Source organism: Octopus bimaculoides, chromosome 3 (assembly GCF_046866305.1).
Source record: "Octopus bimaculoides isolate indiv1 chromosome 3, ASM4686630v1, whole genome shotgun sequence".
Lineage (NCBI taxonomy): Eukaryota > Metazoa > Mollusca > Cephalopoda > Octopoda > Octopodidae > Octopus > Octopus bimaculoides.
This window is the reverse complement of record NC_142930.1, coordinates 67,206,431-67,223,807: the sequence shown is the minus strand read 5'-3', so window position 1 is coordinate 67,223,807 and position 17,377 is coordinate 67,206,431. Positions and strand designations below refer to the sequence as shown.

At 35.1% G+C, this 17,377-nt stretch overlaps 1 protein-coding gene across 6 annotated transcripts in view; it reads right to left on the bottom strand.

Annotated features, from left to right (window-relative positions):
* Nucleotides 1-17,377, bottom strand: part of LOC106875919 (dynamin-like GTPase OPA1, mitochondrial) — a 77,926-nt gene that overhangs the window by 31,515 nt on the left and 29,034 nt on the right. For all 6 annotated transcript variants that reach the window (XM_052966380.2, XM_089349161.1, XM_052966381.2 and 3 more), the window contains 9 exons: nt 12,770-12,846; nt 11,506-11,623; nt 10,816-10,890; nt 9,625-9,696; nt 7,627-7,726; nt 5,517-5,647; nt 3,549-3,621; nt 3,277-3,349; nt 2,996-3,111 (listed from right to left, as the gene is read on the bottom strand). In XM_052966380.2, the coding sequence (XP_052822340.1) occupies nt 2,996-3,111; nt 3,277-3,349; nt 3,549-3,621; nt 5,517-5,647; nt 7,627-7,726; nt 9,625-9,696; nt 10,816-10,890; nt 11,506-11,623; nt 12,770-12,846 (835 nt within the window). The remainder of the gene's footprint in view (nt 1-2,995; nt 3,112-3,276; nt 3,350-3,548; nt 3,622-5,516; nt 5,648-7,626; nt 7,727-9,624; nt 9,697-10,815; nt 10,891-11,505; nt 11,624-12,769; nt 12,847-17,377) is intronic.

Sequence of the window (17,377 nt, the reverse complement as noted above, 5' to 3'; positions counted from 1 at the left end):
AAAATTTTCCCTCACTCTTCAGATGAATTATTTTTAGAGGGACAACCATTTATGTTTTTACAATAGAGATTTATGGGGAGGTCCCATAAATCAAATAATTCTAACCAATCAGTACCCAACAAATTGGTTGCATTTTTAATGATGAAGACTTTCACCTTGCATGTTTTTCCTTGAAATGTGGCATTAGTCCACATTTCACCTATGAAATGTAACTTGTTGCTTGTCATGCTACACACAGATTTTGCTTTTTTTCTAAACATAGGTTTCCCTATTTTCTTACATGTGTCCATATTTATTATTGAAATATCACTTCCAGGATCTAATTGAAGTTTAATATGTATTCCATTTATTTTTACATGTACGAATTTTCTTATTTGAGGGTTGATGTTTGTTTCTGCTGAGAGTGCTCTAGGATTTTTAACATTTGACCTTCATAATTTTGTTCTGCAGTGTGAACTCGTGACCAATTCTTTTGCAACTGTAATGTTTTTGATTTTTAAATGAATAGTCTTTTCTGAAATGTATGCACCCACATCCATAACATGGATTAGGACATGGCATTCTTTTTTGGTTGTACTTTTCCAGTCAGCATATCCATATTTTTGAGGAACCCTTTCCTTGAATTTTTTCTACATTATGTTTCAGATTTGCCATTCTTCTGCCATGGACTGTAAGGTTAGATTTTGGTTTGCTTGTTCCAATTTAGAAAGAATTCTTGCCTGAATTTCTGTATCTTCACTGGCTGTAAGGCCTTGTACAAAAATAAGAGACTTGAACATCTCAGGTGTAAGTTCTTTGAGTTTAAAATTTTCACACATCCTGTTGACTGTGCCTGTGTATGTGATAAAATCATCATTCTCTTTTGTTATATTCCAACACTCCATTCAAGTGTTAAATAGAAAAATTTTATCACCAAATATGTTAGTAATTCTATTACAGTTCTATAGTTAAGAGATAAGGAATTGTGTACATTATTTACAATTGGCAGATATTTGTCCTCATCTTGTTTACTGTTAACACAACATTTCGGCTGATATACCCTCCAGCCTTCACCAGGTGTCTTGGGGAAATTTCAAACCATGGACATATGGCGTAGTGGTTAAGAGTGCAGGGCTACTAACCCCAAGATTCCGAGTTCGATTCCAGGCAGTGACCTGAATAATAATGATAATAATAATAATAATAGTAATAACAACATTGAAAAATACCTTAGGAATGAGAACCCAGGTTCGAAATTTCCCCAAGACACTTGATGAAGGCTGGAGGGTATATCAGACGAAACGTTGTGTTAACAACAAACAAGATAAGGACAAATATCCGCCAATTGTAAATAATGTAAATAAGTAATTCTATTGTTTCTTTAAAACAAATTTCATTGGGTTTTTGGGGCAATATGAAATGTAATGTTCATGCTCTTACAGAGCTAATTTTCACAATAACAATCTCACTTTTTGTTTGTCTGACCATGATTTGCAATCTTACTTAAAAATCTTCTTGTACCTTCTGTAGTACAATGAAAAGTTATACCCACCTCTGGGTTATAACTGAATGTATTAATTGAGTTCAAAATGCCATCTGGTGAAAACAAACCTCATTTTTGGACTTCTTTGAATATAGCTCTAATAATTGTTGTTATTGCTGCTGTTACTGTAATAGTTGCTTCTGCAACTCTTATTGCTGGTCTTGTTGTTGCTTTTGCAACTGTACTATGGAAGCTAATAAATCTTCTATTATTTAACAAAGTGAATCTCAAACAAATTGTTAAATAACCTATGTGAGCTTCATAAACCTCGTCACCAGATGTTGTAATGTAATTTGTTACGTACAATAAATAAGATAACCAGACAACAATAAAAATAATGTAATGAACTAACAAAACTCTTTATGAACCAACAATCAATATTCCTTGTGAACTAACCAACCGACACCTTCTGGCTTCACTGCAAATTAACAAACTTCACTCGACTCTGAACTCTGAATTGTTGAACTCACTCAGATTGTTACTATTTATACTTTACTCAGACCAGTCTATCTCTCACAAGGGGACATCATAACTCTCATCACAACAGTAGTATAAAATGTGTGTATAACAAGTGTTATTGTTACAACATATACATCTTTCATCTCATTATTCACCATTCAGCCAATTCTTTCTCCAGTTCTGGATAGAGAACTTACTTTCCTCTTAGAGACTGTTTATTGTTTGGCATTTGATGTAGCTGAGCTTCATTCTCTTTCTCCATAACCTAATGTTGCTCTCAATAAAAACAAATTCTCTAGAAGCTGAACAAGTAGTATGTTTTATGACTAATTTAAATTTTGCATTGTATGCTATAATTTCTTTTTTCTTCACATCCATACTCTTCACATTGAAATCTCAAAGCTACAAGATAAGCAATGATTAATACAAAACAATGTGAATAAGCATAACATTTGACAGAATAATCTGAATGCTAGTGTTAAAGTGATTTAAGAGTAATACCCACTGAATCATATGGAGAAGACCAACAAAACTAAAGTTACCAGAAGCTAAAGAGTCAATGTTTACTTTCAAAATGAGAATAGAATAGCTCAGAGAATTTTACAGAAACTGAATTCTCTCTATTTCAAATGTCAGCCCTCTAGAGTTCCCTCCATTCTCATGCCTTTCCTATAAATGTTAATTTTCAAAGGTTCAGGAGAAACATTAATGGTATCTACCTCACCAGTCTAAGAAAGTTTCCTAAGGCCATGGACACTTCCTTCACACAGTAAGTAAAAACAAAAATTCTAGCATAGGGCTAAATCAATACTACAATATACCACATTGCAAAAACCACTTAATTGTTCATGGTTCAAGGTACCTTATTGACACTGGTATTATCTACCTACTAATACATAAGGAGACTTTAAATGTTTGTAAAAAAATAATGATCCTTATAATGATAATGATGAAATAATACTCTGAGAGAAGTGTTAAGTGAGTGAAGAGCAACAGAATATTTCAAGAACTCACCTTTGAAAGCATCAGCTTGTTGTTCAACAGTCTCCTTTACCATTTTCCAGAAGATGTCTGACACTGCCATACTTAAATTGTGGGTTGTCATTTGAGATGGTTTCATGACACCATCTCTGTAAAATAAAATATAACACAATACAATGCAGTTACAGTTAAATGTCGATTGGACTTGGACTAGAGTGAAGAAATAGAAAAAAGTGGAGCAAATAGAGGCTAACTGTTAGAAGCAACTGTTTGAAAGCTGGATTAGGGTTAAAAGAGTAAAGAATGTAACTTACTTGAAAAGTCTGGAACGCCGGAAAAAACTTTCCTCATAATCTTTGATTGATTGGATAGAGTCACTGTTGTTACCTGTAAATAGTGTCCTTATTTTTAAACTGGTTATTTTATATAACAATGGCATGAAAAAATATTTCTTCCTAATTCCATAAATAGTGAAAATTATTTTAATTAATATGAAATCTGCAGAGTATTAATGATTTTTTTTTTTAAATCATTATTGAGGGCTTAATCCCATGTGTTTCAAAGTTCAAACTTCTTTTCTACTTACCTTTACCAGTAACAACAGCAAAGTATCCAAGTGCTTTCATTGGAAACAGTTTGCCTTCTAAAATTTGTTTAATCTAAAATCAAAAGGTGTATTGGAGATATCAGAAATAATATACTTGTAATATTGGAATCAAATTTCTAGCTAGTAAAATAAGAAATATCTTTGAAAGTTTATAGAACCATTTGATATTTTATTGATAATTCAAATTTTTATTTAACCTGAGAAAATTATGCATTTCAAAATTCCTCACTCAATTTTCTAAATTATGTCTTGAATACCAACAAAATATAATATTTAGCCTCAGAACACTTGGTCAACACACCTCACTGAAATGTTGTGAGAGAGTATCTTTCTAAGAAAGTTGAACAGAAAGCAAAATGGTATAACTTTAATATGACCTTTGTAACTATAAGCCTGAACAATATGAAGGGAAAAAAAAGAGAATGGTGATATTTGATCAAAATTGCAACATTCTTGAATTGTATTAGCTCAGTCAACAGAACTTAATAATATGCAACTGGAGATAAACAAGGAATATCTCCAGTCAATAAAAGAGCCTCTACATGAGAATCTCACCCTGTTGATACAACACCAATTTTTTCTTTTAACTAATATCAGAAATATATTCTAAATCTCAATCAAGTATCACATTAAACAGCACATCAGCTTATTACTAACAGAAATTAATTAAATAATAATAGACTTTGAACAAGTATTACTTGTTCACCTAAAAGGTTGGAAATCACCTTCATAAATAGTTTGCAATGTTACAATTCCAGTTTCAACCCCGTACCAAAATTAAGGAATATAAAGTTAATAATAGGAGGCATGTGAATTAGTGGTTAGGGCGTTGCACTCATAATCTTAACACTATGGTTTCAATTCTTGGTCTGGGAAATGTGTTGTGTTCTTGCACAAAAGACTTCATTTCACATTGCTCCAATCTACTCAGCTGACAAAAATGAGTATTCCAACAACAAACCAGTGTCCTGTTCTGTCCAGGAAGGAATATATATATATATACACACCAGAGAATCCAAGAAACCAGCTCTATGTGCCTGTATGTCTTGGGATGGAGCTTTAACCTTTTCTTTTTTAAAGTCAATAACACAAAATACCTTAGTATCTGGCATATTGAGTTTATAGGTCATCATTGAGCATTCAACTGCTATATCTCTATCATATATAACTCAGAGCTAACAAGAAGTAGCAGTCAGTTGAGTTTATATATAGCTAATTGAGTATAACTTAGTCTTTCAAGATAGATTTAAATTGTAAAATAACTCTAAATTAGTAAATTGGAAATAATTTCACTGTTCTCTCTTCCAGTGATACCATAATTGCCAACTTATCCAATGTTTTATAATATAATTAAAAATGAGAATGTCTTCCTCCCCCTTTCTGAGTCCACCTGAATCTCCAACTTCTACTTTTTCAGTCTCTGCTGCTGAAAGAGCCTCTATGCAGTCATTTGACCTGCGAGAACTAGTAGACAAATCTCCCTTAAATCATGGTCTATAGCCTTAAAAAAAGGAAGAAGCATATTCTAAACAACATACCTGAATTAAGTAAAAGACAGGAATAATCATGACAAACATTTTTGATCATAGACCTGTTGGACCAGGCTAACATGAAGCTAAACAGTTTATCATTCTCTTATGAAACAGCTTTTCAAACTTGTATTAAACAGTTCACCCAATACTTCTACCCTTGAACTTTAGTTCTACAGAAACACCTTCCTTATGGATGTTTAAGGTAACATCACTAACTTGAGAAAGCTTTAAAAGGCTATATGTAATAAGCCTAATTGTTTTTTAGAAGAAAAAAGATCAACTATAATTAAGTTATCTGAACAAGAATTAAAATTATTAAAAAAAGTTCATTTTTCTATTCTTGATGTCACAACACAATTACAAACATTGGGAACTTAAGTTTTAAAAACCTGAAACTTTATGAATGAAAACTTACCCGCTGAGGATTATATAGGCTGCTCTCAGCAATATCTACTTTGGTTAACACAAAAATAGTGCGCTTGCCATTTGGGTCCATCTGGCTGACAAGATCTGTTACATTACTTCGTTCAGCATCAAGGGAACCATCTATTAGAGAAGAAAAAATAAAATCAATTCGATAATGACTTTCTTATTTAAACAGAAATATCATGGTTATGATAGGTGAGAGTTAAACTTAATTCAATGGAATCCATTGTATTGTTGGTATTTATTAATTACAGACATTCAAAAGTGTGCCTAGGTGGGGGTGATGGGCACTCTGCTCCAGGCAATGCTTTTATAGAGGGTGGCATGGCACTTTTGGCCCAACTGTGTAAGCCTGCATAGTGGGTGGCAAACTCAACGGTTCCCCTTGGCAGTACACACTTGAGCTATACCAGTGAAAACAATGCATTATGTTCTGCCCAAAGTACTACCATGTTCTTCTTTTAGTTTTTCACAGTTTTAGTCATAGGATTCTAATGATGTTGGTTTTATTTATATTAACATATAGATCTCAGTACTTTATACTTTGCCTTGTACTTATTTCCTCATACTCATGAGATGTGAAATACAAAAGAGATATTGGCGTAAAGGGATACAACTCAACAAAACAGCAACAACAAGCTATTTCTGTTAGAAGGCACTGGTTCTCATCCCATAGTAATATAAATACACAAACACTGTGTGTGTGTGTGTGTGTGTGTGTGTGTGTGTGTGTGTGTGTGTGTGCGTGCGTGTGTGCGTGCGTGCGTGTGTGCGTGCGTGCGTGTGTGCGTGCGTGCGTGCGTGCGTGTGTGTGTGTGCGCATGACAGCCTTCTAGGCCCTTTTGGTTTGTTACATGGCAAGATGAAACCCAGAGCCACATGGTTGCAAAGGTAAACTACTTAACCACAGAGCCATTCCAGCATCCAAAATGTTCATGGTTAACACAAGGCAGGAAAGCCTATTGTAGAAACAATTGCTTTAAAAATATTCAAATGAAGAGAATTTGTGAATTCCTACCCCATACTAGCATAATATTTTAAGTAATAATATTTTGATTGTTAATATCAAGAACGTTAAGGCCGCGAGCGGGCAGAATTGTTAGCACACTGGGCAAAATGCTTAGCGGTATTTCATCCATCTTTACATTTTGCGTTCAAATTCTGCCAAGGTTGACTTTACCTTTCATACTTTTGGGGGTCAATAAAATAAGTACCAGTTGAACACTGGGACTGATTTGATCAACCAATATTGCTGGCCTTGTGCCAAAACTTCAAAGTAATATTAAGAAATTTAATAAAAATAACAACACTATATTGCAATAGAGACATGTAAACACAACACTAAAATTACAGAAGTGTGTGTATAATTTTATACAAAGGAAGAAGACAGAATTAAATAATTTATACTAATTAATGCATAATTTATGAAAGCTGACTGTGGATTAAAAGATTAAAATGAGACGATTATGAAGCAATGAGTGGATTTGAAATTTTTTTTTCTCTGCGAAATACTTGATATTATGAATTGATAAGTTGTATAAGAAAAAAATAATGCAGTTTGTCTATAGTGTAATTAAACTATTTTAGCTGAGTGCAAAAGGGATCTGTGGAATAACTTTAATGTTACTTTAGAATACATGCACACACCCCACCAAAAGAATTTTAATTGCCTTGTAAAATAATTGTTAAATTTGGGGCAACAAAAAGATAGAATGAAGAATAGTGGAAGAAAAAAGAGCACACATATAAATAAGGTCATAAATACCTTTTATAGACACATACAGTAATATACAAATATATAGATGACCACTTGAGGATTCTGTAGTAATATTCATAGGATTTTTTCAGAGTAGAATACTAATGCAGTGGTTTTCTGCTCAGCACTATAAACGACACACTTGTGCTATACATGTCTCTATATGTTTTAATGAAAATGGTTGATTCCAAATATTGTTTTGACTTTGATTCATTACATTTCACAAATTTACATACACAAATGTATATGCATTGCAAATACAAATTAAATGAAAGCCGATATTGATAGAAACGATCTGTTTCACAGTAAAAATCAATAAATAGATTTCAAGATAACTGCTTACCTTGAATACATAGAATAATAGAATTAGGGTTTTCCATGTAACTTGAGATAAGTTTTTTAATAGATTCTCTTGTACCTGATGCTACGTCAAAAGTTTCTGTCTGAAAAACAAATAGCTCTGGCAGTTGATAAATATGTATGCTAGACATTAAGTCTTTTAACAATTGTTCTTTCGTTGACATTTAAGAAGTTTAATCACATAACTATATAAAAATTCAAACCTAATCATATATTTGCAATTAGTCCAGTACTCCACTCAGCTATTGTTGTACAAAATGATAAATTGGAACATGAAGGGTTCAAAACTAGAGCAAGAAATTTACTTAACCTCAATGATTGGACAAAAATTCATAAGCTTTAGGTAAAGAGGCCAATATTATCTCATTAATAAAACTCTTTAGTCTAATTCAAAAATTAAGTATTACAGAAAAATAAGAAGTCATGTCAATTTCTTTTCTATTTTCTTTTCAGTCTTACAGTTCTCCTACATTGTTACAATTTCCCAGAAAGTTATAATTTTTTAATGATTTTTATGGAGTCAAAATATTTCAGTTAACTATGTCTTCAACAGTTTTTAAAGTATACAACAGCATCTGTTTAATTAAAGGATGTATGTCAGGGCATGCAAAACTGGTAGTAATAAAAAGTGAGATAACTACAACTGATAACATTACATAGAGGAAGTAATAATACCTGAACTGCTGATTCTTATAAGTGGATAATATTTTAAAATTCACTTTAATGAATAAATCCATGATTATAATAGATAGCTTCTAATTTCCACTGTAAGTGATTGTGTGCATGTATGTGTATATATGTACATGCATGTGTGTGTATGTATCTATACCTCTCTCTCTCTCTCTCTCTCTCTCTCTCTCTCTCTCTCTCTCTCTCTCTCTCTCTCTCTCTCTCTCTCTCTCTCTCTCTCTCTCTCTCTCTATATATATATATATATATATATATATATATATATATATATATATATATATATACACATACACTACACACTGAATCGTGGCAAGGTATGGACGGTTTTCGGAGGACCGAAGAAATTATGTGTAAATTGAGAATTATACGAGGTATAGTACTATACAAAATACCGAAAGGATCTTCACCTCTTATATCACACCTTTCTTCCTCCTTTAATGCCGATGTGATGTAATTTCCTGGGAGAGAAATACTTTTGCGGCTGAAGATAGCTTTGTATTGTAAATTATACACTGATATAAAGCTTGAAACACGTGTACCGCAGAATCCTTTGTATTTTTGCTGTTATTTTTTGGATTTACAATTTATATATATATATATATATATGCATACACACACAGCGTTCATACACATATCCCTTAATACAATTAATCACACTGACTAACAAACAAACTTCACTCCCAACATCAACATACAATTCTTGCACCATCATCACATCTGAGACAGTAGCACTTTTCTTTTGATTTTCTTCTCGTTATAGAGGCAGTGTCGTGGCTTACTTGAAAGTTTTGACAACAGTATCCAGAACTGTGATTCTAACGAGCAGATAAGTTTTAATTTATTCTAAATAAAGAGTTTGGAACCCACTAATTTTAAATACAATCATCAGTTGATAATATTTTCTTTGCTTGGCTCCCACATTATTTGAGTGTGGATATATAATGCATATAGATGACACACTGTGGAGGAAAATGTGCTGTAAGCAGATACAAAAGGTGACTGAAGAAGAGGTAAATCAAGCATGATCTGGAAGGAAATAGTCAGATGTAAATGTGAAGAACCAGATCCCATAGATGAAATATGTAAGACAGGATGAAGAGAGTTAAATTGGTGTCAGAATTACAGTCAATATTATTAAACCATTGAACGTGGAGAACAGAAAATTTAGCAACTTTTGTTCAAGAAATATTAAAAGTAAAATGAAAAAAGAAGCTCATAAGACTTGTACGTCAGGGAAGCATGGTTTCAAAAACATAATTATCTTATTTTGTTGAGAAAAATGATAAGTTACCGATATAACACCTGGCAGATCAACCAATACCATTCTTTGAAGTCCAGGACCCTTTACTGTCATTGAGATACACTGAAAAATAAAAAAATAGTTTAATAAACTTTAGAACTAACCAAAATTCTAAATATTTGAGCTGTAGATTATTATTTTAATCTATATTAAGCAAAAGTAATAGAGCTAAAAAGCTTTATTATTAAGTGCTTGGGAAAGACTATTTCTATAAAATATAATTATAGTCCTTTCTGATTATTTCTGGATATCATTTAATATCAATTTTAACACATTAGCAGCTCTAAAGGGACAGATATCTCCACTATATTAAAGTCTGTGTAAAGCATTTGAAAATATTCTCAGTTCAACTTGAAAGCTTACATTTTCTTTATACCACATGGTATCATTCTTGATTCATGTCTTTCCCATTAACTAAAGGTTTTATCTTTGTTAGGTTCACTTTTAGTTCTCTTGATTTTAGGCTTTGTTTCCATGTTCAGAATTTTTTCTATAATTCTTCAACACATTCAGCTAGGAGAACTAAGTCATCAGTATATAGAAGTTCCCATGGACAGCTGATCTTACTTTTCTGTCATGGCCTTCTTGTTTCTTGAAAGCAAGCATAGTAATCATATAGCAGCTTTTCACCTCTCCAGATATTTTTTTTTCTATTGGAGTCTGCAAAAGTTGGGTAGCTGAGTGCAAACAAGTCAGTGCTTCATGATCTGGGCCATTCCAGCAGCTCCATTTGAACAAAGCAGCTTTTTATTATTTTCAGATGGTTGGGAAACCTAAAGATTAATAATCAACAGGAAAGTAGTGAGAACCAAGTCCTGATGAATGACTACATGCACACTAAATTCCTTGTTCATATGGAGTTAGTTCTCACCTTGCTAACAACATACCTGAATTAGGTTTGGATGAATGGTCATCACAAGCCATTTATTTACATATTGCTGTCACAGGTCAATAAAGGTGAAATATAGGAGCTTCCTTTTTACCAAGTTCTCCTGTGGTTATCTCACTGCATCTGCCATATCATACCTTAGCTCAAAACCAAACAACACGACATGTCAGTTAACAAGTAAAAGACAAGCTTTACCACTTCCAGCTTGCTTAAGCCAGATAAATTCATAATTCATCAAAATGTAAATAGTCTTAGTAAAAATACAGATAAATAAATTTGAATAAAGAATTTACCTCGGCGCTGACAGTCTGTCCAAGTTCTACACTACCTTTCATTCTAACTTCAATTTCACTGCGGAGAGCAACCAACTAAAATAAATTTTAAACAGAAATTTAGGTGTTCACTTTGTTATACCATACAACATATTAATTCTTCTTTTAATTACAAATTAATATTTTGTCTTTTTTATAACATTTCAATAATAATTAAATGTTTTAATCAATCAAGAAACAAAGGAAAGATTAACTATAAATTTCAACATAGGTGCAGGCATGGTCATGTGGTAAGAAGCTTGCTTCCCAACTACATGGTTCTGGGTTCAGTCCTGCTGCATGGCACCTTGGATGAGTTTCTTCTGCTATAGCCCTGTGAGTGAATTTGGTAGACAGAAACTGAAAGAAGCCTGTAATGTGTGTGTGTTTGTCCCCCACCACCGCTGGTGTGTTTATGTACCTGTAACTTAGCAGTTCAGTAAAAGAGATAATTGATATAAGTACCAGGCTTAAAAAGGTAAGTACTAGGGTCGATTCATTCAACTAAAAAATTCTTCAAAATGGTACCCCAGCATGGCCACAGTCTAATGGCTGAAACAGGTAAAAAAAGATCTATGTAAATGTTCTGTGCTCAATTCCCACCAGAGTAACTTCACATTTCTTTCTTTCAGGTTTAACAAGAGCAACATCAAAGTATAATTATCTACTCACATCTGATTCTTTGGTGAGATCAAATTCTCTAGTACTGTCTTTGAACTGAGCTACATGATATGGGCCTTCACTGAGAGTAACCTTTACTGGTGCACGAGTCATCATTTCTCCTGAGCCTCTGTAAATTAATACATTAAATGTTGTTATAATACATTCAGACAGAGCAAGAGAAAAAGAAAAACACAACATAAATGAAACAATAAAAGGTTATTTAGGTTCAGAATAAATACTATTTCATTGAGTAGATGGATGTATCATTTAGGTCACATAAAACTTAAAGATTAGCTATCATTCACAAACAAGTTAACACGGTGCCTATGTAGTCACAAACAGTCACAGATACTAACTTGGCTTTCTCACCATTGACTCAGTGGAACGTCAAGGATGTGATAGCTGGGGAGAGAGAGAGGGAGAGAAAGCTGCACCAGCAATCAGCTGGTACGCATTTAAAGCTGAGAAGAAGAGAGCACCACAAAATGAAGTGCCTTGCTCAAGTAGACAATGCACAGGAACTTAACAATCCAGCCCAGGAACTGAACTCTTGATCTTATGATAGTGAGCCCAATACCCAAACCACTATGCCACACATCTTCATATAATAATCACGAGAAAGAGAATCAGTTATTTGTTTCATTCAACAGTCACCAAACTTCATTTGGTATCTTTTATCTTTTTACTAGCTTCAATCATTTGACTGTAGTCATGCTGGGGCACTGCCTTGAAGAATTTTTAGTTGAATGAATCAACCCTAGTACTTATTTTTTAAAACCTGGTACTTATTGTATTGATCTCTTTTGCAGAACTGCTAAGTTATGGGGACATAAACACACCAACTGCAGTTATCAAGTGGTGGTACGGGACAAACACAGACAGAAATAGCTTTAAAATTTCTAGAAGCTGCTGTTTATGTCATTCTGGAAGTTACTATAGTCATTGAAAGTTCGAAATAGGTAGTAATTAACAGTCGACAACTGAGGAGGGGTTAGACTTCTTTTGGTAATTTGTCCCGTACTTGTCTCTGTATTTATGTATTTTTCACTCGTTGGTGATGTCCTGTAAAACAAAACGAAATTCAAATCTAAGCCAAGTCACATAATACCTTGGTTCATTCTACTTTCCTTCAGTGTCTAGAAAACTGAATTTGCAGCATTATCCTAACCAAGCAGATTAAGAGAAACAAATATAAAAATATTTATCTTTACAAATATAGAATGCACAAAAAACTAAGTATATTATAGAATAGAAAAAGCAAAAGAAAACTAACCTGGGAAATATTCTAGCTTGGGCAATCATTTCCAGAACACTTGTTTTTCCAGAGCTCTGGTCTCCGACGACGACAACCTAGTAACAAGGAATTTAGGAATTGAAACAATACTGAGAGAAACTGTTCCACTGCATGCTCTTTTCATCCCACTCTTTTCACCTAGTAAACCCTCTCGTTCTGTCAAATGATAGCCCTACTACCTCTTTGACCCACTCCTATTTCCTCCACCTGCCCAACCCCAATGACAACTGATATTCACCACTGACCACACCTTCACCTGTGTTCACCATACACTGCTTTCACCTCTATCCCCATCTCTAATTTATCTACCATTCTCCTTTCACATCCTCATAAATTTACTTACCCACTTCCCCTGTCTGAGCCACTGTTCCATTTCACTGATATTCATCTTCCTCTTACTTGAAGGTATGCCCTGACACTTCATCTTTACCATCCTCTCTCTTTTTCCAGCTGGAGTAACCATTTACCTTCTCTATAGACACGTGTTCCTGTCCCTCTATCATACTTTAACATCTGGCACACAGTCATGTCCTCAATATGATATCCCCACTTACTGTGAGTTACTCAGTGATCTCACCATGCAAAAAAACGCCCAATATGCTCTGTAAACTATTTGGCATTAGGAAGGTATCAAGCCATAGAAACTATGCCAAAGCAAACATTGGAGCCCAATGCAGTCCTCTGGCTTGTTGCATACTATCAAATCCTCCAATCCATGCCAGTATGGAATACAAACATAAGATGCTGATGATGTTTTTATGATCAACTGCTCATTGAGAACAATGTTTAATAATTAAAGCAATCTAGGTAAATCCTAGAAGATAAGAAATTAATTCACTCTCTCTCATTTCAGATTGCTAGACCCTCCCTTTTTTAGGTGAGAGCAGATTAAGGTATTCTAACATGACAGCTATATGAAGGGTCAAAATATTTAGGCAAGTGTTTCAGGCAGAGGTAAAGGACATGGATTGCATTCCCTTTCAGGGTTCTTTTTGGTGGTGTGTGGGGGGGGGGGGGGGTCTACAGAAACCCACTATTTCGACTGCAGAGATTCCGAATCTGCAAAAAAAAATCGGCATTTTAAAATTTTATTCCCCACCCAATTTTTCGTTTTTTTTAGAAATTTTTTTTGGTGAAATACATCGAAAAATACAGAGATTACGATTCTGAAAAAAAATTTTGTAAAATTTCAATTATTCAAAAAAACAAATAGTAATGAATAAACACCACTCCCCTCCTGCTAAAATAGCAGACATAAAAAGTATCTAAACAGAGAACTCGACATGCTAGAAACAGCAGCTAAATGACAAATCACGTTTTCAAAATTTTAACTTCCCCCACTCCATTTTTTCATTGCCAGAGGAGTGGAGAGAGGGAAAATTAAAATTTTGAAAACATGTTTTTGGGGTTTTCAAAATCTTCAATTTTTAAGTATGCTCCAACTGGAAAGTCTGACAAGCTAGAAACAACAGCCAAACCGGAGATCCACTTTCTAAATACAAATTGCCAAACAAGAAAAATTTTTTTAAATGTTGTGGTGTGTGTATGTGTGTGTGTGTTCAAAAAAACTAATTTTTACATACCTCTCTTAATTCAAAAAGAGACTCAACCTCTACATGTTCACTTTCTGTCACAGATGCACTGATGGAGGGGAGAGGTGTTCATTATTTTTTTTTTTTTGGAAAATTGAAATTTTACAAAAAATTTTTTCAGAATCATAATCTCCATATTTTTCTACACATTTCAGCAAAAAAAGGGGGAGGGGGTAGTGAGGGCAGGATTGAAATTTTGAAATGCCGATTCTTTTTGCAGATTCGGAATCTCTGCAGTCGAAAAAGTGGGTTTCTGTAAAAAAAAAAAAAAAAAAAACCAAAGGGTCCATGTCCTTTACCTCTGCCGTGTTTCATATACTTTCTAAAATATGGTGAAAAATTTCATAATATAATGAAGCAGAGAAGTATAACTAGTCAGTTTGTTGATTTGGTAATTCATATTAATACACTTGTCAATGTTATTTAGAGGTTGTCTTTTGAGATGTGACATCGATCATTGCTTGTTACTGAAAGAATACTGACTCACATATACAATCACATACTTCCCTTGTACACGCACACACATATACTCATAGAGTTGAAACGCTGTTTGATTTTTCTTTTCAGCGTTAAATGCTCACCATCCCACTTCCATTGCACACACACACACCACAAACATTCACATACCTCCCTTTTACATGCAGATACATATACTCACACAGAATTGAAACGCTGTTTGATTTCTTTTCACCTCTTCCTTTCTCATTCATATGTTGTGACAGAGAAAAACACAACATCTAGTAGAAGATACACGACACTCTGCCACTTCCTCTCTCTCATTACTATTTCTTTCTCTCACTCCCTCTTAGTCATGGCTATTACTCTCACTACTTCTTCACTGAATTACTATTTTCTCTCCTCTCCCTTCACTTATACTACTCTTTCTCCTACTCCCTCCTATTCTGTGATTTTTGGACAAATATATATATATACAAATATATAAAAACACTACACTCATTATTATATTAGGAGATAGAAAAAGCTATGAGAGTAGTGATGATAATGATACATTCCACTAAAATAAGAGTTTAACATCCATTTGTATATCTGTTAACAATTACAAAAGAGTTATACAGAACAATGAGTGGTTGGCTTTAGGAAGGGCATCCAGCTGTAGAAACACTGTCAAATCAGATTGGAGCCTGGTGTAGCCATCTGGTTTCACCAGTCCTCAGACAAATCGTCCAACCCATGCTAGCATGGAAAGCGGACGTTAAACGACGACGACAATACGTACAGACATATATATATATATATATATATATATATATATATATATATATATATATATATATATATATACCGCCTGACTGGCCTTTGTAGGGTTTTCGAGCGAGATCGTTGCCAGTGCCCCTGGACTGGCTCTTGTGCGGGTGGCACATAAAAGACACCATTTCGAGCGTGGCCGTTTTCGTGCGGGTGACACGTAAAAGCATCCACTACACTCTCTGAGTGGTTGGCGTTAGGAAGGGCATCCAGCTGTAGAAACTCTGCCAAATTAGATTGGAGCCTGGTGTTGCCATCCGGTTTCACCAGTCCTCAGTCAAATCATCCAACCCATGCTAGCATGGAAGGCGGACGTTAAATGATGATGATGATGATGAATTGTTTCAGAGCTGAATACTCAACTGTTCTTATCAAGAACAATAGAACAGTTTACAAACTAACATCACAATACACAATATAAAGTTTTTAATGGAACCCATTAATTAAGGATTTCTTTTTCTTTTAGTATGATATAATTCAGAATTTCTTCATTTATTTTGGAATACAGAATTGATGTAAATGCACATTTATGTCCTGTAGATGGCCCTGCTCAGTATGTAGAAAAGGAGTAGGTAGTAACTCTATAAGATGTACCCGGTGCAAGCTATGGACACATAAGAGGTGCAGCAACATCAAAGGCAGGTTAACTAGCAAGTTAGTTTTTGTTTGTGGCAGATGTTCAGGTGCAATAAAGACTGCAAACAAACAGGAAACAACTTCTATCTCATTCCAGGGTGAAAAACTAGAGGTAGTCGATAGCTTCCGCTATCTGGGCGACCAAGTTAGTAGTGGGGGTGGGTGCGCTGAAAGTGTAGCTGCTAGAATAAGAATAGCCTGGGCAAAGTTTAGAGAGCTCTTACCCCTGCTGGCGACAAAGGGACTCTCACTCAGAGTAAAAGGCAGACTGTATGACGCATGCGTACGAACAACCATGCTACATGGCAGTGAAACATGGGCTGTAACTGCTGAGGACATACGTAAGCTCGCAAGGAATGAAGCCAGTATGCTCCGTTGGATGTGTAATGTCAATGTGAATACCCGTCAGAGTGTAAGTATCTTGAGAGAAAAGCTGAACATTAGAAGCATCAGTTGTGGCGTGCAAGAGAGACGATTGCGCTGGTATGGACATGTGGTGAGAATGGAGGAGGATAGCTGCGTGAAAAAGTGCCACACCCTAACAGTTGAGGGAACCCGTGGAAGAGGTAGGCCCAGGAAGACCTGGGCTGAGGTGGTGAGGCAAGACCTTCGTACATTGGGCCTCACCGAGGCGATGACTACGGACCGAGACCTTTGGAAATGGGCTGTGCGTGAGAAGACCCGGCAAGCCAAGTAAGATCGTTGCCAGTGCCCCTGGACTGGTTCTTGTGCGGGTGGCACATGAGATGCACCATTTTGAGCGTGGCCGTTGCCAGTACCGCCTGACTGGCTCCTGTAGGTTTTTCGAGCGAGATCGTTGCCAGTGCCCCTGGACTGGCTTGTGCGGGTGGCACATAAAAGACACCATTTCGAGCGTGGCCGTTTTCGTGCGGGTGACACGTAAAAGCACCCACTACACTCTCTGAGTGGTTGGCGTTAGGAAGGGCATCCAGCTGTAGAAACTCTGCCAAATCAGACTGGAGCCTGGTGTTGCCATCCGGTTTCACCAGTCCTCAGTCAAATCATCCAACCCATGCTAGCATGGAAGGCGGACGTTAAATGATGATGATGATGATGATGAATTGTTTCAGAG